The 23255-nt window shown below is 46.4% G+C and overlaps 1 protein-coding gene and 1 long non-coding RNA gene across 2 annotated transcripts in view; both read right to left on the reverse strand.

The window, feature by feature from the left end:
- LOC146754675 (uncharacterized) overlaps positions 1–23255 on the reverse strand; it is a 285098-nt gene that overhangs the window by 60043 nt on the left and 201800 nt on the right. The gene's annotated exons all lie outside the window — the stretch shown is intronic.
- Positions 13900–21287, reverse strand: LOC107308085 (uncharacterized). Its single transcript, XM_085527475.1, has 4 exons — positions 18976–21287; positions 18604–18838; positions 16176–18430; positions 13900–16005 (listed from the first exon to the last, which is right to left on the reverse strand). Exons 1-4 carry the CDS (start codon positions 20933–20935, stop codon positions 14264–14266), a joined length of 6192 nt encoding a protein of 2063 aa, XP_085383601.1. The 5' UTR covers positions 20936–21287; the 3' UTR covers positions 13900–14263.

A 23255-nucleotide genomic window follows, 5' to 3' on the forward strand; every position in this document is an offset into this window, starting at 1 on the left:
TGAAATCCACTTACTCCAAGTGGCATCAGTAGCATGATGGGTGGAGGGAACCTGTCCTTTAAACATCCAGTTAATTACTGGCAAGCGAGGTGCTAGAAGAAGCTGAACCTCTGTCCCAACTACTTCAGAAGCAGCCCGAACCCCCTCATACACGGCTAAGATCTCCTTCTCAGTCGAAGTGTCGCGCTCCTCAGACCCTTTATATGCTCGACTCCAAAATCCTAGGGGTCGGCCTCGGGTCTCTCCTGAGGCACTTTTCCACAAACTCCAGGTGGGACCTTTCTCTCCAGCAGCAGTGTAGAGGATGTTCTTCACATCCTGTCCCGTCCGTACTGGCCCCAAGGCCACGGCACGGGCTATTTCTTGTTTTATCTGCTCAAAAGCCTGCTGCTGCTCAGGACCCCATGAGAAATTATTCTTCTTCCGTGTTACCTGATAGAGAGGGCTCACTATGTGGCTGTAGTTTGGGACATGCATTCTCCAAAAGCCCACTACTCCCAGAAAAGATTGGGTCTCTGTTTTATTTGTGGGCGGAGACATAGCAGTGATTTTGTCAATCACATCTGCTGGGATGTGACGACGTCCATCTTGCCATTTTATACCTAAGAACTGGATTTCCTGGGCAGGCCCCTTCACCTTGCTGCGCTTAATGGCAAAACCAGCTTTCAAAAGAATTTGGATTATCTGTTTCCCTTTCTTGGAAACCTCTGCTGCTGTATGGCCCCACACTACAATGTCATCAATATACTGCAAGTGTTCAGGAGCATTACCCTGTTCCAAAACAGCTTGGATCAATCCATGGCAAATTGTTGGGCTGTGCTTCCACCCCTGGGGTAAACGGTTCCAGGTATACTGAATACCTCTCCAGGTAAAAGCAAACTGTGGCCTACATTTTGCAGCCAATGGGATGGAAAAGAAGGCATTAGCAATATCAATGGTGGCATACCACCTAGCTTCTTTTGACTCCAATTCATACTGGAGTTCTAGCATGTCTGGTACAGCAGCACTTAATGGAGGTGTAACTTCATTCAGGCCACGGTAATCTACCGTCAGCCTCCATTCCCCACTGGTTTTACGCACTGGCCATATGGGGCTGTTAAAAGGCGAGTGCGTTTTGCTAATCACTCCCTGATTTTCTAATTGGCGAATTAGCTTGTGAATGGGGAGCAATGAGTCCCTATCGGTGCGGTACTGCCGTCTGTGAACCACTTTGGTGGCAATTGGTACCTCTTGGTCTTTTACCTGGAGCAACCCCACAGCAGAAGGATCATCTGACAGACCAGGTAAAGTTGACAGCTGCTTAACACCATTTGTGTTTACAGCAGCTATCCCAAAGGCCCATCGATACCCCTTGGGATCCTTGAAATATCCCATCCTAAGGTAATCGATTCCCAGTATACATGGAGCCTCTGGACCAGTCACAATAGGGTGCCTTCGCCAGTTTTTACCAGTGAGGCTTATTTCGGCCTCCAACATAGTCAATTCTTGGGAACCCCCAGTCACTCCATGGATATATATTGGTTGTGTCCCTTGGTGACTTGAGGGCATTAGGGTGCATTGTGCACCAGTGTCCACCAAGGCTTTATATTTCTGTGGTTGAGATGTGCCAGGCCACTTAATCCACACAGTCCAGTATACTCTATTGTCCCTTTCCCCCCCCTGGCTGGGGGCAGGGCCCCTCTATTGTTTACCTCGTTGACTTGCAGCAACTGGAACTCTCCCCTTCTTGGAAGAGTTCACCTTGGTGGTTGTTTCACCTTGTAATTCTTTCACTCGTGCCTGAAGTGCAGAAGTGGATGAATTACACCACTTCTTCATGTCCTCCCCATGACTACAGAGGAAAAGCAACAAGGCAAGACGTGTAGTCTCATTGTTGATTCGAGGTGACTTATCATCGTCATTTGCTTGAATACGAGGACGTCTCTTTTTAATGGTTGAGATTTTCGATGATACAGGTCGAGAGGAACTCATGTTGTTTAGCTTCCTCAATAGGCGATTGTGGAAATCCTGGTTTCCATCATCTTGTACCACCGTGGATTCATCTACATCAGGCACATTAGCCAATTTGTCAATAATATCATTTTGTGTTCCCTCCACTTCGTTTAACCTTTCCATAATTTTGACAATGGCTGAAGTATACAGATTAACTTCTGTGGCGCTTATAAATAATTCAAGTTCCTAAAGTCTGCCAATTAGTTCATTCACAAAGGGTTTCCTGTCCCCTTTGCCATATACTAATGCAAGTGCACTGGCATGCTTTTCTGGAGCTGCTTTTGTAAAGTCACGCCACATCTGTCGTGGAACGCGGACTGCTTCGGGATCATGTAATTGGTCTGGATCATTACGATTGAACTCGCGGCTGTATAGCATTTCCACTAGAGCATTTTCTCTCAAAAATTGGATACCTTTCTCAATATCAGTCCATTTCTTTCTCTCAGGCTCCAAGTCCCTTTTAAAGGGGAATCTATCTCTTACCGCTATCAACATCCGCTTCCAGAGGGTGTAGGACCGATTTTGGCATGTGCCAATACCTCTGTCCACACGTGGGTCCCTGGAAATGCTACCCAGTTGGCGAGCTTCACTGCCATCGAGCCATGCACTGTTGGCACCATTGTCCCAGCAGCGAAGTAACCAAGTGACCATATTTTCTTTTGGCTGACGTGTGTAATCCTTTCTTAGATCTCGAATTTCACTCAGTTTAAAAGATCGATCAATAATGGTCGTAATACTTTGCTCACCTTTTGCTCTATCAAGAGTCCCAGGTGTTGATGGTGGCAACTGTGTTGATGAGGCTGCCCCATCTACAAGTTTGGACTTGAGAAATTCTCGTAAAGAAAAAGTAGCTTTTGGCTCCTCTTCTGACTCTGACCCTGACCCTGATGCTTGTGTTATTTCCTCCAGGTAACCCTCCTTCTTTTTCCTCTCTCCTAACTTTCTCTGCTCCTCTAACTTCTTCTGCTCCTCTATCATCTTCTGCTCCTCTATCATCTTCTTATACCCCTCTAACATCCTCTGCTCCTCCAACTTCTTCTGGTCTTCTGACTCCCCCTGCTCCCCTGAGTCTCCTGAGTCCTGCTCTCCTAACTCCCTCCGCTCTTCTAACTCCTTCTGCATTTTCTCTAACTGAGTTGAAACTTGTTTTGTCTTTCGCCCTCTTACAGGGGCAACCAACATTGTATCTGGTGTCCCAGATGGTTGGTCCAATTGGACTACCTGTGCCCTTGGTGGCTGGTCAGATTGGACTACATGTGCCCCCAATGGCTGGCCAAATTGGACTACATGTGCCCCTGGTAGTTGGTTAAATACATTCAACTCACCCTGGAGGGCACATAGCTGGTCTCGGAGAGCGTTCCGCTCAAACTGGACAGCACCAAGCTCAGTCTGGAGGCTGTTGTAGTTGGACTGGAGAGTGTTGTACCCGAACCGGAGGACGTTATGCTCGGCCTGGAGGGCAGTGTGCTCAGTCTGGAGAGTGTTGAGCTTGGTCTGGAGGGCATTGTGCTCGGTCTGAAGAGCGTTATGCTCGGACTGGAGGGCATTATGCTCGGACTGAAGAGTGTTGTGCTTGGTCCGGAGGGCATTGTGCTCAGTCTGAAGAGCGTTATGCTCGGACCGGAGGGCATTATGCACAGACTGAAGAGTGTTGTGCTCGGACTGGAGGGTGTCGCAGTTGGAATGGAAGGCATCATGCTTGGCCTGGAGGGTGCCGCACTCAGACTGGACGGCGTCATACATGGACTGGAGAGTGTTGTGCTCGGTCTGGAGGGCATTGTGCTCGGTCCGGAGGGCATCGCGCTCAGTCTGGAGAGTGTTGTACTCGGACCGGAGGGCGCTGTGCTCGGACTGGAGAGTGTCGTGCTCGGACCGGAGGGCGCTGTGCTCGGACTGGAGAGTGTCGTGCTCGGACTGGAGGGCGCTGTGCTCGGACTGGAGAGTGTCGTGCTCGGACTGGAGGGCGCTGTGCTCGGACTGGAGAGTGTCGTGCTCGGACCGGAGGGCATCGCGCTCAGTCTGGAGAGTGTCATGCTCGGACCGGAGGGCGCCGTGCTCGGACTGGAGAGTGTCGTGCTCGGACTGGAGGGCGCCGTGCTCGGACTGGAGAGTGTCGTGCTCGGACCGGAGGGCGCTGTGCTCGGACTGGAGAGTGTTGAGTTGGGATTGCAGGGAGCTTTTCTCATCCCAAAGTTTTTCTGCGTCAGCTCTAAGATTCTCTTTCTCGTACCAGATTGAGTCTCGTTGGTACAGGAGATCTTTTCTCTCAGCTTCAAAAACTTTTTCTCTCTCTACCTTCTCATCCCAAAGTTTTTCTGCGTCAGCTCTAAGACTCTCTTTCTCGTACCAGATTGAGTCTCGTTGGTACAGGAGATCTTTTCTCTCAGCTTCAAAAGCTTTTTCTCTCTCTACCTTCTCAGTCCAAAGTTTTTCTGCCTCAGCTCTAAGACTCTCCTTCTCGGCCCTGAGACTCTCTCTCTCAGCTTCAAAAACTTCCCTCTCAGGAATGGTATTGACTAAGGCCCGATAAGCATTAGCTAGGCCCAAAATCATTTGTGCCTCCTGAGATCTGCCTGAGCCACAACATTCCTGCCTCAAATATGCAATCAAACTCTCAGGATTCTTCAAGTGTTCAGGAGTGAAGCTCCATAACACTGAAGATGTCTGTCCTTTGAGAATCTCTTCAATTCCCTGCCACTCAGTATTCTCTGGTTCTAGGGAAGACTTCCTCCGGATGTTATAAATCCAGATACTGAGTGAGATTATTACAATAATCAACAGTAAGATCAGGGAGATTAAGAGTGTGGCCCACTGATCATTCAAAAACTGCATAAAGGATTCATAGAAAGAAAGAGGAGCACGCTTAAAAATCACCATTTCTGTATAATTAGTTGCATTAGTTGCTCCCTCTGGAGCTGTATGCAGATACGAAGTGAGCATTGCTAACCATGCTTTCAATCCATTATACAATTGTATAGCTCCATAAGAAAAAGTGGCTAGCTTAAACATGGCCCAATATGTTCGGAGCGTCTCAAAAAAGGAACCAATGGCACACAGTCCCTGGTAAAACAAATTTAGTAGAGAAAACATTTTTTTTTTTCCTCCAATAGAGAGAAAAAAGTAAAAGAAAACAAAGCTCAGCAGTGTTTATAAAATATACCGGAGTATTGGCAGTCCGCCTGGACTTTCAAGGTCAAGCTCGCAGGTGCAGAACCGCAAACACGAGATAGCTCCTTAACAGGGAAAAAAACTCGTAGCTCTGTTAAAAGCTAAAAGAGCAACAGAAGAAAACACAGAAAAACAGCAACTCAAATTGCCCGCATTCTCCACCAAAATCTGTCACGGTTTGAACTAAAATCCACCTGCGTCCGTGACAGGGGCCGCAGGCCCCGGAGGGGCCCTAGGCCGAAAGGAAAAAGTTAATTAGGAAAAGAAAACAGCGGCAACGATCTAAGGAGGCACACTTATTTACTAAATACTATATCGAAATACAGGATAACACAATATAATACAATATAATTGAAAATTGAGCTAACGAATCAAGCAAAATAGGAGAGAGAATGAGTCCCGTAACCGAGAGGCCTACTGTGAATCTAGGCGAACGGCTGAAGGCTCCCACACACTCCCCTGAACGCCAGAACTCGAAAAACCTCAGTCTGTTCTGCGACAGAGTTAATATAGAGTCCAGGTCCCGTGACCCATCGTGTTGTTCCCTGGGAGATGTAGTCTTCTTCTGTAAGTTGCAGATTCAGTAAAATTATTCATGCTTTATATGATGTTATGATGTGGAATACTGATAGCAAAAAATACAAAATTATTAAACCATGACAGATGCCAATGGCCCAAATACTTAGCATCTCTTACAGAAACTTAAATAATTTAAATTTACATTCTGGAAGGCTTAAGAAGTTTTCTTTGCTAAGGGATGCTTAACTAACCACCTACAGCCCCAAAGTCAGCAGGGACCTGGATTCTCCGCCCATGATGAGTTATGTGGGTTCTACAATGAGTGAAAGTCATATTATTTCTTACGTAAACTTGATCTAAAGATCAGTGGTTCCGGTTCTTCCCATGGTACAGAAAGTTTCTGTCTACCTCCAAAACACCAATACAAACAATCTACTAACTGCATAAAGTAGTGTCCTAATTTCAACCAAGACAGTGTTGATAGCATACCAATGTTTTGGTTGTTATTCTGTGATGATTTTGCTGGGCCGAGCTGCTCACCAGCGAAGAAAATCCACTACTCAGCATCTGGGCAAGGGGCAGAGCAAGCATGTGGCTGACCCAGGAAAACTAACCTGATTTACATAAGGGATCATTCCATGCCACATGATGTTATACAGAAGTCTGTAAAGCTGTGGGGAGCTGGTTGGGGTTGCATTGCTTTTCAGGGATTGACTGTGTTTTGTTTGGCAGATGTTGAGTAATTGTCCTGAGGGTATATTGTTATGATTGCATTTTCCTTCTTTTCCTTTTCTTTTGTAGTCAATACAAAAAATGAATAAATTAAGTTTTTATTTTAACACAAGTTCTACTTCTTTCCCAGTTACCACAACAAACTGTGTAGTGATCAGCCACCCGCTAAACAACTTCTATTTTCTAAAGCAAAAATCACTCAAAATTGATGTCTAAGAAAAAATACATAGTTTTCTATTGATGAGGGACCATTTATAAGTTCTCGTATACTATCCTGTAAATCTGAGAACATTCTTCCCATTTTCAAAATTCAGTAGAATTTGTTTATATCTAGAAATGATTAAATTTCAGATGAAGCAAATATGTATCATAGAAATGTGTTGTATTTCTAATCTCACTGTCTAGTTTTATGGAAAATAGATTTTTTTATGGAAAATGCACTTACATGTAGATGTAAACTTGTGAGATTTGCCAATTTTAGATATAAATGGTAGTACTGTCCACTTTGTGGGAATCACTTGCTCTCAAGAGCAGTATCACAAAATTCTGGATAAATTTATCTATTTATATTGAGTCGTTAATGTACAGCATATTATGCAAAAACAGAATCCTGCTGTGGCTCTTTTGGGTGTTTTTGTGAGCAGTAATGCAATTCAGTTCAAAGATCCAAGACAGCTGGATGATCGTCCAAGTCTTTTGGCTTGCCTGCACCCACAACAAATGAAGAGGAACTGTCTTGGCCTGCAGTTGCTCTGAAAAGAATGCTTCCAATTTTATTTCTATATAACTATGAGAGATAGAAATAGTACAAAACATCATTTGGGCACATGAAGATTTTGTTTGACCTTCATGACTGGCTCCCAAGAGAACCTCTCAGTCAACTGCCCCGGTGGCGCAGTGGTTAAGGACGCCGCCTTGCAACACTGGGGCCCGGAGTTCGAATCCCCCCTGTGGTGCAAGTGGTAGAAGTGCTGCTCTGCTACACAGAGGCTCGAATCCCGGGGGCTGGACTTGATGATCTCTAAGGTCCCTTCCAACCCACACGAGACTATGATACTATGATGATATGATGAACATCATAAACAGTCCAAAGTCAGTATTTCAGAAATCCAGGGAAGCAGTTTTCCTGACGCCCCAATTTCTTATTTCACCAATAATCAGGATCTAAATAATTTTGCATTTGCTATGGCCAAGACTGCATCCAACAAACTTCTCTACTCATAAACAGCAAGCCTAGCAGTGCACTTCCATTGATAGGCTGTCTTAACATATGTGTCAGGAAGTGATCTACCATACACTCCAGGAATGTTCTGTGATCTTTAAAGACTCTGTTATATTTTATTGCAGCTAAGGCATTATAACTTGAATTCCCTCTCTAGAATAAGGGCTAGTAAATGCGAGACTATCTCTAAATGGTCTTCATGCATTTGGCAGTTCATAAAAGACTCTTAACAGGATGTCAGTCCTATTAGCCTTGTCTCACTCCATTTGGTGGATTTCAAGGGAGATAAAACTTTTTCTGTACCCTGAGTTGTGATTTCCCTATTTAGCAAGGGTCTCAATAATCCAAAACTCAGGGAAATACTACAAATCATTTTATTGAGAGCTTTTGTAACAACTAATACTCTACCTAGATGTAACATTTTCACATGAGCAATAACAATTAGTGTTACATGCAAGACAACAATAAGCAACAGCTACAAAAAAAGAGCAAAAGAACATAGAAAATAGGGAGAGACACATAAAAACAAGCAGATATACAGACACGGAAAAGCAGTTCATCTGCCCTCAATACAGCAAAGTGTTGTGGTGCTGATCTTTGGTACTGTTGTTTCATTCATGACTGTGGAGATCAGCTGATGATGGATTACTTGCTAATATTCCAGAGTGGTGTCACGGTTTGAACGAAAAATCCACCTGCGTCCGTGACAGGGGGCCGTGGGCCCCGGAGGGGCCCTAGGCCGAAAGGAAAAAGTTAATTAGGAAAAGAAAACAGCGGCAACGATCTAAGGAGGCACACTTATTTACTAAATACTATATCGAAATACCGGATAACACAATATAATACAATATAATTGAAAATTGAAAATTGAGCTAACGAATCAAGCAAAATAGGAGAGAGAATGAGTCCCGTAACCGAGAGGCCTACTGTGAATCTAGGTGAACGGCTGAAGGCTCCCACACACTCCCCTGAACGCCAGAACTCGAAAAGACGTCAGTCTAGTCTGCGACAGAGTTAATATAGAGTCCAGGTCCCGTGACCGATCGTGTTGCTCTCTGGGAGATGTAGTCTTCTTCTGTAAGTTGCAGATTCAGTAAAATTATTCATGCTTTATATGATGTTATGATGTGGAATACTGATAGCAAAATTACAAAATTATTAAACCATTCCACCCCTTATTCTACATCATTACATTATGTTTATACATACATACACACTCATACGTATAGTTGTGAATAATCAGTAACCTTATTTTCTCAACAATTTATATTTGTTCCATACAAATCTCTAAGTTGAGAACAAAACTCTATACCTTAACCTACTATTTATTTATTTTGAGAAAATGGCAAAACTGCCAGAAAAAGGGAAACATGTCAGCGGTAGAGGGGAAAGGCAGCGCTAGTAGGGCGTCCCCCACATCAAGGTGCACTCATCCTTTCCCAGGCACCACAGCAGATTTCCTTTTAACTTATACTTCTTTCCATGTGTGCTCTACACATGCATGGCCAGTGCAGGATATAGAGTCCAGATGGAAAACTTGCTTACAGAATGCCTAATTAAGGTATATGGGAAAAAAAAAAGTGTTTCCTTAACATTAATCCACTCTATCTTAAGTCTGATATCTAATTGAAAATTCGTCAAATATTTTCTGAGACTCTACCTATATATCTACAAGAAAATCATTGGCTGCACTCCCCCAACATCAAATTCCCTTGTGGTACACATTGAACATTCCCATTTTTGTCCATCACCCACCACGTGCACCCAGGTCGCTGGGCAAAGACAGTACCCCGGAGAGGTTTGCCCTTTCCAGATGCTGGAAGGACCCAAACCGTCTTTCCCAACACGCTCTTTATGTGTACTACAGGAACCTTATCTCCCTCCACGGTACGTAGGGAGCTGGATTGGTTAGGACCATTACGATTACTAGATCCTCGAGTGTTGACTAACCAGGTGGCTTCTGCTAAATGGTTCTCCCAGTTTTTATATGTTCCGCCACCCATTGCTTTCAACATAGTTTTCAACAACCCATTGAATCGTTCAATCTTACCAGAAGCTGGTGCATGATAGGGAATATGGTAAATCCACTCAATGCCATGATTTTTGGCCCAAGTGGTTACAAGAGAATTTTTAAAATGGGTCCCATTATCTGATTCAATTCTTTCTGGAGTGCCATGCCGCCACAGGATTTGCTTTTCCAACCCTAATATGGTGTTTCGGGCGGTAGCATGGGGTACTGCGTATGTTTCGAGCCACCCAGTGGTTGCCTCCACCATGGTGAGTACATAACGCTTACCATTGCGAGATCGTGGCAAGGTGATATAATCAACCTGCCATGCCTCTCCATATTTATACTTTTGCCATCGCCCTTCCCCCCCAAAAGGTTTCATCCTCTTGGCTTGTTTAATTATGGCGCATGTTTCACAATCATGAATAACCTGAGCAATAGCGTCCATAGTTAAGTCCACCCCTCGGTCTCTGGCCCACTTATATGTTGCATCCCTTCCTTGATGACCTGAAGTCTCATGGGCCCACCGAGCTAGGAATAATTCACCCTTGTTCTGCCAGTCCAAGTCTATTTGAGCCACCTCAATTTTGGCAGCTCGATCAACCTGATGGTTATTTTTATGTTCTTCAGTAGCCTTACTTTTAGGCACATGAGCATCTGCATGGCGCACCTTTACAACAATGTTCCTTATTCGGGCAGCAATGTCTTTCCACAGTTCAGCAGCCCAAACAGGTTTACCCTTTCGTTGCCAATTATCATCCTCCCACTGTTGCAACCACCCCCATAAGGCATTTGCCACCATCCATGAATCAGTATAAAGATGAAGCATTGGCCACCTCTCCCGTTCAGCCACATCTAAAGCCAGCTGAACAGCCTTTAACTCTGCGAATTGACTTGATTCTCCTTTACCTTCAGTGGCCTCTGCAACTTGTCGTGTGGGGTTCCATACAGCAGCTTTCCATCTGCGATGCTTCCCTACAATACAACATGATCCGTCTGTGAATAGGGCAAATTTCTTTTCGTTTTCTGGTAGCTCATTGTATGGTGGTGCCTCTTTAGCACGTGATACCTCTTCTGTAGGTGGTGTTTCAATTTTTTTACTCTCAGGCAAGTCCATGATCACTTCTAGAATTCCAGGACGGCTGAGTTTTCCCATTCGAGCTCGTTGAGTAATTAATGAAATCCACTTACTCCAAGTGGCATCAGTAGCATGATGGGTGGAGGGAACCTGTCCTTTAAACATCCAGTTTATTACTGGCAAGCGAGGTGCTAGAAGAAGCTGAACCTCTGTCCCAACTACTTCAGAAGCAGCCCGAACCCCCTCATACACGGCTAAGATCTCCTTCTCAGTCGGAGTGTAGCGCTCCTCAGACCCTTTATATGCTCGACTCCAAAATCCTAGGGGTCGGCCTCGGGTCTCTCCTGAGGCTCTTTGCCACAAACTCCAGGTGGGACCTTTCTCTCCAGCAGCAGTGTAGAGGATTTTCTTCACATCCTGTCCCGTCCGTACTGGCCCCAAGGCCACGGCACGGGCTATCTCTTGTTTTACCTGCTCAAAAGCCTGCTGCTGCTCGGGACCCCATGAGAAGTTATTCTTCTTCCGTGTTACCTGATAGAGAGGGCTCACTATGTGGCTGTAGTTTTGGACATGCATTCTCCAAAAGCACACTACTCCCAGAAAAGATTGGGTCTCTGTTTTGTTGGTGGGCGGAGACATAGCAGTGATTTTGTCAATCACATCTGCTGGGATGTGACGACGTCCATCTTGCCATTTTATACCTAAGAACTGGATTTCCTGGGCAGGCCCCTTCACCTTGCTGCGCTTAATGGCAAAACCAGCTTGCAAAAGAATTTGGATTATCTGTTTTCCTTTCTGGAAAACCTCTGCTGCTGTATGGCCCCACACTACAATATCATCAATATACTGCAAGTGCTCAGGAGCATTACCCTGTTCCAACACAGCTTGGATCAATCCATGGCAAATTGTTGGGCTGTGCTTCCACCCCTGAGGTAAACGTTCCCAAGTATACTGAATACCTCTCCAGGTAAAAGCAAACTGTGGCCTGCATTTTGTAGCCAATGGAATGGAAAAGAAGGCATTAGCAATATCAATGGTGGCATACCACCTAGCTTCTTTTGACTCCAATTCATACTGGAGTTCTAGCATGTCTGGTACAGCAGCACTTAAAGGAGGTGTAACTTCATTCAGGCCACGGTAATCTACCGTCAGCCTCCATTCCCCACTGGTTTTACGCACTGGCCATATGGGGCTGTTAAAAGGCGAGTGCGTTTTGCTAATCACTCCCTGATTTTCTAATTGGCAAATTAGCTTGTGAATGGGGAGCAATGAGTCCCTATTGGTGCGGTACTGCCGTCTGTAAACCACTTTGGTGGCAATTGGTACCTCTTGGTCTTTTACCTGGAGCAACCCCACAGCAGAAGGATCATCTGACAGACCAGGTAAAGTTGACAGCTGCTTAACACCGTTTGTGTTTACAGCAGCTATCCCAAAGGCCCATCGATACCCCTTGGGATCCTTGAAATATCCCATCCTAAGGTAATCGATTCCCAGTATACATGGAGCCTCTGGACCAGTCACAATAGGGTGCCTTTGCCAGTTTTTACCAGTGAGGCTTTTTTCGGCCTCCAACATAGTCAATTCTTGGGAACCCCCAGTCACTCCATGTATATATATTGGTTGTGTCCCTTGGTGACTTGAGGGCATTAGGGTGCATTGTGCACCAGTGTCCACCAAGGCTTTATATTTCTGTGGTCGAGATGTGCCAGGCCACATAATCCACACAGTCCAATATACTCTATTGTCCCTTTCCCCCCCCTGGCTGGGGGCAGGGCCCCTCTATTGTTTACCTCGGTGGCTTGCAGCAACTGGAACTCTCCCCTTCTTGGAAGAGTTCACCTTGGTGGTTGTTTCACCTTGTAATTCTTTCACTCGTGCCTGAAGTGCAGAAGTGGATGAATTACACCACTTCTTCATGTCCTCCCCATGACTACAGAGGAAAAACAACAAGGCAAGACGTGTAGTCTTATCGTTGTCATTTGCTTGAATACGAGGTGTCTTATCGTTGTCATTTGCTTGAATACGAGGACGTCTCTTTTTTATGGTTGACATTTTCGATGATACAGGTCGAGAGGAACTCATGTTGTTTAGCTTTCTCAATAGGCGATCGTGGAAATCCTGGTCTCCATCATCTTGTACCACCGTGAATTCATCTACATCAGGCACATTAGCCAATTTGTCAATATCACTTTGTGTTCCCTCTATTTTGTTTAATCTTTCCACTATTTTGACAATGGCTGAAGTATACAGATTAACTTCTGTAGCGCTTATAAATAATTCAAGTTCCTGAAGCCTGCCAATTAGTTCATTCACAAAGGGTTTCCTGTCCCCTTTGCCATATACTAATGCAAGTGCACTGGCATGCTTTTCTGGAGCTGCTTTTGTAAAGTCACGCCACATTTGTCGTGGAACGCGGACTGCTTCAGGATCATGTAATTGGTTTGGATCGTTACGATTGAACTGGGGGCTGTATAGCATTTCCACCAGAGCATTTTCTCTCAAAAATTGGATACCTTTCTCTATATCAGTCCATTTCTTTCTCTCAGGCTCCAAGTCCCGTTTAAAGGGGAATCTATCTCTTACCGCTATCAACATCCGCTTCCAGAGGGTGTAGGACTGATTTTGGCATGTGCCAATACCTCTGTCCACACGTGAGTCCTTGGAAATGCTACCCAATTGGCGAGCTTCACTGCCATCGAGCCACGCACTATTGGCACCATTGTCCCAGCAGCGAAGTAACCAAGTGACCATATTTTCTTTTGGCTGACGTGTGAAATCCTTTCTTAGATCTCGAATTTCACTCAGTTTAAAAGATCGATCAATAATGGTCGTTATACTTTGCTCACCTTTTGCTCTATCAAGAGTCCCGGGTGTTGATGGTGGCAGCTGTGTTGGTGAGGCTGCCCCATCTCTAAGTTTGGACTCAAGAAATTCTCGTAAAGAAAATCTGGCTTTTGGCTCCTCTTCTGACTCTGACCCTGACCCTGACGCTTGTGTTATTTCCTCCAGGTAACCCTCCTTCTTTTTCCTCTCTCCAAACTTCCTCTGCTCCTCTAACTTCTTCTGCTCCTCTCACATCTTCTTGTACCCTGTTACCTCGATCTGGTAACCTGGAAAGTCAAGTCCCTTTGTGAATGTGTATCGACGGCCCCGACCAAGTCACAGCTGTTTGTTACACCATTATGGTGAGCTGTAAAATGGCGTTTAATGAACCGTGTGAGACCCTTATATAGGGCTCCAATTTCAGCCTCATACATATACATTACCGAGCACGGGGAGGCCTATCGCGTTACATCCCGTGAGTTCGTGCCGCCTAATACATCATTTCCCCCTCTCCATGCTCGATAAAGTATGCCCCGTTACATCCCGAACGCTAATCCTTAATCCTAATATAAAAATGTTAGTCTCTATAATTTAAACTTAATAAGTTATCTAAAAAGTGAGGTAGACAAGCTACAGAGGTAGGTAGTGCAATATCTAATAACATCAGTAGTTTTCTAATGATTATATCCAAGGCATCTTGGGTTTATACAGTTCCTTCTTCTCAAAGTTTATCATATACCCGTTGGTACTCCATTTTTTCGTTAAACATTCTTTCTATCATACGCTGTAAACAACCCTGGACACATTGAAACAAACAAGGTAAGCAAATCATTAAAGCTAAAAAGAATAAAATACCTATGATTAATACTTTGAGAAACTGCTTAAGCCATGGGCCCAGATTACCAAACAGTCCCTCCAACCAGCTTCCGAATGCATCATCTATTGCGATCTTCTTCGTGTGTTCTTGCATCCATTCCAACTTCCTATGTATCGAATCGCTGTGGTCGCTCAGATTGAAACAACACATCCCTTCAAAGTCCTTGCACCCGTGCCCTTGAGCAAGCAGCAGAAAGTCAATTGCAGCTCTATTTTGAAGAACAGCGTGTCTGATGTTGTTAACGTCCATCAGGAGTTCCGACAGGACTGCTGTGGTGACATTAGCTTGCTTCACGGACCAGCATGCCAATCTCTCAATTTCTCTTAGGGCCTGGGTTGAAGCTACTCCCGGAGCTAAGACGGATGCAAAGATTCTAGCTGCGGGACCCCACAGCTGAACCTCATCACTACAATCCTGGTCCAATGTTTTTATTGACCTTTTCTGGCGTCGAGCTCGATCGATCTTTTTCATAACACTTATCATTGCAGTGTGATCGGGAGCCAACAATGTCAGCTTTCCCAAATAACACGGCCCCCCAACTGGATTCTTTGGTATCCCTTGCCAAGCTCTATCCCCACATATCAAAAATATGTCCTTAGGAAGGGCCTTGGCTGTACCATTGCAGTTTATTCCTTCCCCAGCTAAAGGTTCCTTTCGAGAACAACAACCAGAACATGCCAGATCGTCAGGGCCCCAGTAGCATGAGAGATTATAGGTGGACCCGTTAGGATGACGTACCACATACTTCTGATTGTAAGAGAGCCACCTCCCACCCTGCTTTATGCATTGGTCTGCAAATCCATTCTTGGAGCCATCCCCGGAGCAGGGACGGGAGAATCCCTGCACCCTTTCAGTTGAGAAACCACAATATGCCCCTGTCAAGCTATATGTGTCAAATTGAATGGGGTTAAGTAAAGTAAAGGGTTCCGACCCAGTTGTTCCCGAGAATGGTGCCCCATTCCCGAGTAGGCCTTCCCATACCCTGCGATTGGACAGTTGACCCGGTGTTCTAAAACCCGAAAAATACAAACATCTAACCGGGCGTTCCCACTTTTGAGAGTTCTTATTCCATGTTACGTTACCAACCGATTGGGATCCAAGAAGCTGCAACTCTGGTGGATCCCAGGGCAAGGAGGTGTTCAAGGATCTAATAAAACATGCAGACATTCTGGCCCAGTCAGTGAATTTAGACTCAAATGCTTTCATAAAGAAAACTTTGTCCACTGCATCTCTCTTGCAGTTGTTCTTATGCACATATCCGTTAAACTCCTTTGGGTCCCACCTGGGTACACCTATAAGGCATGTTCTAAACGGTGATGTGGCTGACTGCAGGCTAAGGCAGAAATCTTTCTGCCCAGTTCGATTAGACCATGTAACCCAAATATTTTCTGGTTGTGATGTTAAGTGAGTACCCTCTCCCCCGGTAATGAATGCAATTACACAAAGACACACAGCAAGTGATACAACAGATGTCCTTCTCGTTGGTACTAGCAGCAGTTCTTTATCTGTTCTTTTTCCTTTTTCTGAAGAGTCACTTCGCGGTTGCGGCTGGCGGGTTCCCATCAACCATGCCTGAAAAGAAAGTACTCAACTTTCTATTAGTTTTTTGTTTCTCCCAGAACATCCTTTTGGGTGATCGCTGTATCAGGTTTTATTTTTCTCGATGGAACCCATAAAATTCTCCCCGATTCTCTGTCTTTTACAGCAGCATAACCTCTGCCCCAAACTAAAACAGACCACCCTGATTCCCAGGTACCATCATCCCTTTTTATCTTTACCGGTGGCCCCTCATCAATGATTGTTGGTCTCCAGTGTCTCTGTATTGGGGTGTGCTTACTCTCTCCTCGCTCAAAATGGTTGACTGCATAAAGTGCTCGTGCCAATACTTCAGCCTGCTGGGCTAGTGGGATCCTGCCTTTGTGACCATCCCCCTCCCCAAGGACACGTATCTTGTCCTTCAAGAGACGGTTGGCCCTCTCGACAATTGCTTGCCCCTGGGAATTCCCAGGGATACCTGTCGAATGCGATATTCCCCAACGCTCGAGCCAATCCTGAGTGGATCGTGAGATGAAGCACGAGCCATTATCAGTCTTGATGTGTTGTGGCAAACCGAGGGCCGCAATGGCAGTGGCCCAGTGTTGCTGAGCTGCAGGAGAGTTAGCACGCGCATGCTGGGTGGCTATGATGATTGTCGATGATGTGTCAATTGTGACCGCCAACCATTGCTTTGGTGCCATGCGTTGTTCGAAAGTGAAGTCAGTCTGCCAAATATCTAGAGGAGAGAGCCCCCGAGGGTTAACTCCCGCCCCCAACACAGGTGCTGAATTACAATGCGGACACGTTTGAACCACGTCTCGGGCTGCAGATAAAGGAATGGAGCATGTTCGTGACAAAGCTCGTGCTCCAATGTGCAGAGTGGAGTGTAAGTCACGTGCTTTCTGAAGGGTGAACACCTGTCCACCAGCAACCCGGTCAGCCATCGCATTCCCAGTTGTAAAGAACCCCGGTACCTCCGAATGACTGCGGACATGAAGAATAGCCACAGGTGCAGATCGGAAGGCCAGAGCCTCCTCCAACAGAAAAGCAATCTCAGTGCTAGGCACACCCTCATTGCCCATGCGAAGCAACAACTTTGCCACAAAGGCTGAATCGGTGACCACATTACATGGAATTTCTGGCCACAAGCGTAAGGCTATTGCTACAGCCCTGGCTTCAAGCACCTGAACACTGACCGTTTTATCTGTTATCAGCTTGTGCTCCCATTTTTTAGATGAATTCTGCCAAACCACTGCTCCCTGGCCTGTGGCAGAAGAAGCGTCTGTAAATACAGTTGGTCCCTTCATCGGTTTGTCAAATACCCTGAGTTTTAATGAAATCTGAAGGGGTTTTGCAAGATCATAGATTGGCAGTGAGTCTGAGTAGAAGATTTTACCACCGAAACCTTGCAAAGCAAGTAGGATGGCATCAGGTAAAGGGTTAACATTTCTAAAGGCACTTGGTATGTATATAACATCTGGCTCTTTTCCCAATGCCCTCACAGCAGCGAGCCTGATTTTTTGAAGCAAAGAGGATAGCTGCTCAAGCCAGGAGGTGAATGCTCTCGCTGGCTGTACAGAGAACAGCCACCAGAGCGGACGTGGCCGGGAACCCAGAGTATGTCCGAGAATCCCCACCGCCCCATCTTGGCACTTGGTAATCGCCCCCTCCAGGGGTTGATCAGGGCTCCATCGAGCAAGAGCATTGGAGGAGCAAGCCTGCAAGATTTCCTGCCAGGCCGAGTCCATCTCTTGTGTCCACGCTCTCTCCTCTCTGGGGTCCGATCCTTTCAGCTGGTCATAAAATGGTTTCATAATACGTGGAGGTATGCCAAGGGCATTGCGCACCCACTGGATAGCCCCCACCAGCTTCTGGACATCCCACAAAGTCCTAATGTGGGGTTTAATATCCAAGCCTTGGGGTGCTACCATTGTGGGTCCAAAACGGTAACCCAAAAATTCAATCCCTGGCCCCTTTTGAATCTTTTCTTGGGAAATAGTAAAACCCGCCGTGGTGAGAGCTTCAACCACCCGCCTTTCCAAGTCGTGTAATTGAACCTCACTAGGAGCCGCAAGCAACAGGTCATCCATATAGTGAGCAACTCGACAAGCAGGTAGCATTGCTCGGACTGGCTCAATTAGCTTGCCCACAACAAGTTGGCAAATTGTGGGGGAGCATGCCATACCCTGAGGGAGTACCTTCCAATGGTACCTCTCAGCAGGCCCTTGGTTATTAACGGTGGGTACAGTAAAGGCAAAGGCCTCTCGATCCTGGACTGCCAAAGGAATGGAAAAGAAACAATCTTTAAGATCGATAACCACCAAAGGCCAACCCTCAGGTACAGCTGATAGTAGAGGGCTGCCCTGCTGCACCGGACCAAAGAGGATGAGCTGAGCGTTAACCATGCGGAGGTCATGTAACAGCCGAAACGAGCCTGATGATTTTCGAATGACAAAAACAGGAGTGTTCCAAGAACTAAGAGAGGGTTCCAAATGACCTAAAAGGAGTTCTCGTGAAACCAACTCCTTGAGCGCTGTTAATTTTTTATAAGGAAGAGGCCACTGATCTACCCAAACAGGACGAGCATCCTGCTTCCAGCGCAAAGGAATGGCGTGTTTTATTGCCAATTGGTAGACAGTGGCCCTTACCATAAATTTGTCATGCGAACCCCTAAGGCGTCAAGGAAGTCTCGGCCCAAAATTGTGCCTGGAACAGACCCAATCATAGGTTCGATCAGTACAGGTTTGTCTATGGAGTCATCCCTATTGACAAGGGCGATTTCCACCTGTTCCGCTGACTCGCCAGCTGACACTGTACCTCCAACCCCAGAGATGGAATTCATCAAGGCAAGAACTGGCCAAGCTGGTGGCCAGTCCCTTTCTGCTATTACCGTAACATCCGCTCCGGAATCAAGCAGGGCGGTGATAAGGATGGAGCGAGGAATCTTTTTATAAGGCAATTGTCCCATATATGTCAAGATTATCTTGACTATGGGGCGCTTGCTGAGGTCCATAGTTAGCGCCACTGTGGGCGAGAGGTCTGGCCTCTCCCCCTGAACGAATTCGATGGGATGGTAGGCCCAACTGCTTGATTGTGGGAGGGACCCAGGGCCTGAGGTGCCCTCCCAAAATCGTTTCCCTGCGGCATGATAACATATTTCCGGCACTGTCGGGCCTCATGACCCAGCTTGCCACAGGCCTGGCACTTTTCTCTACTCCTATGCCCCTCTTCTTTAGCTGTACACTGCGTCTTGTAATGGCCAGTCTGGCCACACTTAAAGCAAGGGCCTTTAGATCGATCATTTTGTATGGACATAACAGAAAGCCATGCGCTTGCTAGCCCTTCACTGGACAACGGCGTTGTTTGTTGTTTGTCCAGTACATACTTAATAATTTCACCAGGAGTCTCAAGATCTTCAGGAGCCGCTCGAATGATATCCTTAATCTCTTTATGAGCCTTTTGCTTCAGGCAATCCTTTATAACAGAAGTCAGCGCTTCCTTAGGCAGTTCCGATCCTTCTACTGCCCGTATCAATCGATTGGCAAACTCAGAGAATGACTCTGAGGGACCCTGCATAATCTCTGACCACGGGGCTACAGGCTCTGCTTTTCTTATAAAGCGTATAAAAGCAGAGGTAGCCGCCCCCGTGGTGGCAAGCAGCTCTCCTGGGCGGAGGTCCCTAAGCTGCCTCTCTGCAGATCCAGCCAAATCCGCAGATGAACCTGAAAGCCTCATTAAATCAGTTTTTGGATCTCCCTCCTTCCCATTTGCTGGATGCTGTGGATCGCGCGCAGCCTGTGCTAAAACAGCTTTGAGTTGTATTATCCACTCCTCCTTCCACACAGTAAACTGTACTGGTTCGAGGGCTACTCTCATAAGGCTTTCAATATCATATGGGAGTAGGGGACCTGGGGCTACGAGAGCCTCAAAGGCACTCATTGTCATCGGGGATCTCAATCCCTTTTTGTCAATCGCCTCTATAAACCGAGCAACTGCTTTTGCTTCCAAAGGTACCCAAACCGGTCCCTCCTGTTTGACTACAATTGGGAACACCGCCCAGTCCCGCTCCTTGAGCCCCACCTCTCGCATTGTATCGCAAATGTCAGTCCAATCAGTGGGCTTACGCGATATCTCTCGCTCCTCCCACTTCTCCCCCCTCCTCCGGGGAACCACGACCGACTGGGTGGGGACAGGCAATTCCTTCCGTTCCTCCCCTTTCTCCTCCCCCTTCGCGGGAGACGAAACCGACGGGGTGAAGGCAGACAGTACCTTTTGTTCCTCCCCTTTCTCCTCCCCCTCCGCGGGAGACGAAACCAAAGGGGTAGGGGCAGGCAGTACCTTTCGTTCCTCCCCTTTCGCGGGATGAGGTCCCTCCTCCGGGGGCGGGTCTAGGGGTGGCTTAACGCCTCCACGGCGAGCCTCCCCCCATGACTCTCCCTCCCTCGGACAGGACCCACCCCCCTCAGGTGAACGAAAGCTCTGCAAACAGGGGTATAGGCGGGGATAATATGGCGGCGCCTCCCCAGATGAGGCAACTTCCGCCATCCCTTCCGGAGTTGTTACGGGCGCCGCCATGGCCATTGTGAAAACGGCCGGCGTGGTCGGCGCCATCTTGGGTACGGAGTCGCCGCAAGGGAGCGGTTCCTCCGCACCCTCCGGGACCCAAGACGTCCCGGAACCCACCCCAAAAACCCCATTCGCGACTGCCTGGATCTTTTTCTCCTCCTTAGCCGCTTTAAGCGCACCCAGGACCAAAACCCAGGTTTTTAACTCCTCCGCCTTATAATCGTTTGTTGCTCTTAGGAGCAGGGCAGCGGTGAAAGATTCCCACCGCTCCGAATCGAGCAAATTACAAGGGGAGGGTGAAAGCTCCGCTTCCTGCAAAAAAGTAATAACGGCAACAATCTCCTTCTTAGAAGGAGCATTCCTACCGCAGTGGGTTTTACAAACCCGTAATAGTACCTTTGTGACGGAATCCATGTTTTTTCTGGTGCTCGACACCGTACGTCCTCGCACCCTTTGTATATATACCCGGGCCCAAAGTCCCACGGTCTTCCACGGTCTTACCGCAGGATAATCAGTAGCTGCAGCCAATATATCGCCCCTCCGGCGCTTCCACGGGATCTAACCGTAGGATTCGCGTCCGTCTCGCGGTTAGCCGTCGCACACTCACTCTCAGGACAGCCTCACACGGGGCACCAATTGTTGCCTTGTGTAAGGTAACCTAAAGAACTACGTCCATCATTGAGAATGTGCATCTGACGGCCCCATGACCAAGTTACACGCTGATCACACCAATATGGTGAGCTGTAAAATGGCGTTTAATGAACCGTGTGAGACCCTTATATAGGGCTCCAATTTCAGCCTCATACATATACATTACCGAGCACGGGGAGGCCTATCGCATTACATCCCGTGAGTTCGTGCCGCCTAATACATCAGTACCCCTCTAACATCCTCTGCTCCTCCAACTTCCTCTCGTCTTCTGACTCCCCCTGCTCTCCTGAGTCCCCCTGCTCTCCTGAGTCCTGCTCTACTAACTCCCTCCACTCTTCCAACCCGTATACATCGCAGACTAGACTGACACCTTTTCGAGTTCTGGCGTTCAGGGGAGTGTGTGGGAGCCTTCAGCCGTTCACCTAGATTCACAGTAGGCCTCTCGGTTACGGGACTCATTCTCTCTCCTATTTTGCTTGATTCGTTAGCTCAATTTTCAATTTTCAATTATATTGTATTATATTGTGTTATCCGGTATTTCGATATAGTATTTAGTAAATAAGTGTGCCTCCTTAGATCGTTGCCGCTGTTTTCTTTTCCTAATTAACTTTTTCCTTTCGGCCTAGGGCCCCTCCGGGGCCCACGGCCCCCTGTCACGGACGCAGGTGGATTTTTCGTTCAAACCGTGACACCACTCTGGAATATTAGCAAGTAATCCATCATCAGCTGATCTCCACAGTCATGAATGAAACAACAGTACCAAAGATCAGCACCACAACACTTTGCTGTATTGAGGGCAGATGAACTGCTTTTCCGTGTCTGTATATCTGCTTGTTTTTATGTGTCTCTCCCTATTTTCTATGTTCTTTTGCTCTTTTTTTGTAGCTGTTGCTTATTGTTGTCTTGCATGTAACACTAATTGTTATTGCTCATGTGAAAATGTTACATCTAGGTAGAGTATTAGTTGTTACAAAAGCTCTCAATAAAATGATTTGTAGTATTTCCCTGAGTTTTGGATTATTGAGACCCTTGCTAAATAGGGAAATCACAACTCAGGGTACAGAAAAAGTTTTATCTCCCTTGAAATCCACCAAATGGAGTGAGACAAGGCTAATAGGACTGACATCCTGTTAAGAGTCTTTTATGAACTGCCAAATGCATGAAGACCATTTAGAGATAGTCTCGCATTTACTAGCCCTTATTCTAGAGAGGGAATTCAAGTTATAATGCCTTAGCTGCAATAAAATATAACAGAGTCTTTAAAGATCACAGAACATTCCTGGAGTGTATGGTAGATCACTTCCTGACACATATGTTAAGACAGCCTATCAATGGAAGTGCACTGCTAGGCTTGCTGTTTATGAGTAGAGAAGTTTGTTGGATGCAGTCTTGGCCATAGCAAATGCAAAATTATTTAGATCCTGATTATTGGTGAAATAAGAAATTGGGGCGTCAGGAAAACTGCTTCCCTGGATTTCTGAAATACTGACTTTGGACTGTTTATGATGTTCATCATATCATCATAGTATCATAGTCTCGTGTGGGTTGGAAGGGACCTTAGAGATCATCAAGTCCAGCCCCCGGGATTCGAGCCTCTGTGTAGCAGAGCAGCACTTCTACCACTTGCACCACAGGGGGGATTCGAACTCCGGGCCCCAGTGTTGCAAGGCGGCGTCCTTAACCACTGCGCCACCGGGGCAGTTGACTGAGAGGTTCTCTTGGGAGCCAGTCATGAAGGTCAAACAAAATCTTCATGTGCCCAAATGATGTTTTGTACTATTTCTATCTCTCATAGTTATATAGAAATAAAATTGGAAGCATTCTTTTCAGAGCAACTGCAGGCCAAGACAGTTCCTCTTCATTTGTTGTGGGTGCAGGCAAGCCAAAAGACTTGGACGATCATCCAGCTGTCTTGGATCTTTGAACTGAATTGCATTACTGCTCACAAAAACACCCAAAAGAGCCACAGCAGGATTCTGTTTTTGCATAATATGCTGTACATTAACGACTCAATATAAATAGATAAATTTATCCAGAATTTTGTGATACTGCTCTTGAGAGCAAGTGATTCCCACAAAGTGGA

The sequence above is a fragment of the Coturnix japonica genome, chromosome W, assembly GCF_054131305.1.
Source record: "Coturnix japonica strain WE chromosome W, WE-NBRP24, whole genome shotgun sequence".
NCBI classification, from domain to species: Eukaryota; Metazoa; Chordata; class Aves; order Galliformes; family Phasianidae; genus Coturnix; species Coturnix japonica.

Coding starts and splice junctions, on each gene's coding strand:
- LOC107308085 (XM_085527475.1), bottom strand. CDS start 20,935: ATGGATTCCGTCACAAAGGTACTATTACGGGTTTGTAAAACCCACTGC. Junction 18,431..18,603: donor GTTCGCATGACAAATTTATG/GTAAGGGCCACT, acceptor ACCCTCTCTTAG/TTCTTGGAACACTCCTGTTT. Junction 16,006..16,175: donor AAAGATAAAAAGGGATGATG/GTACCTGGGAAT, acceptor TAGAAAGTTGAG/TACTTTCTTTTCAGGCATGG.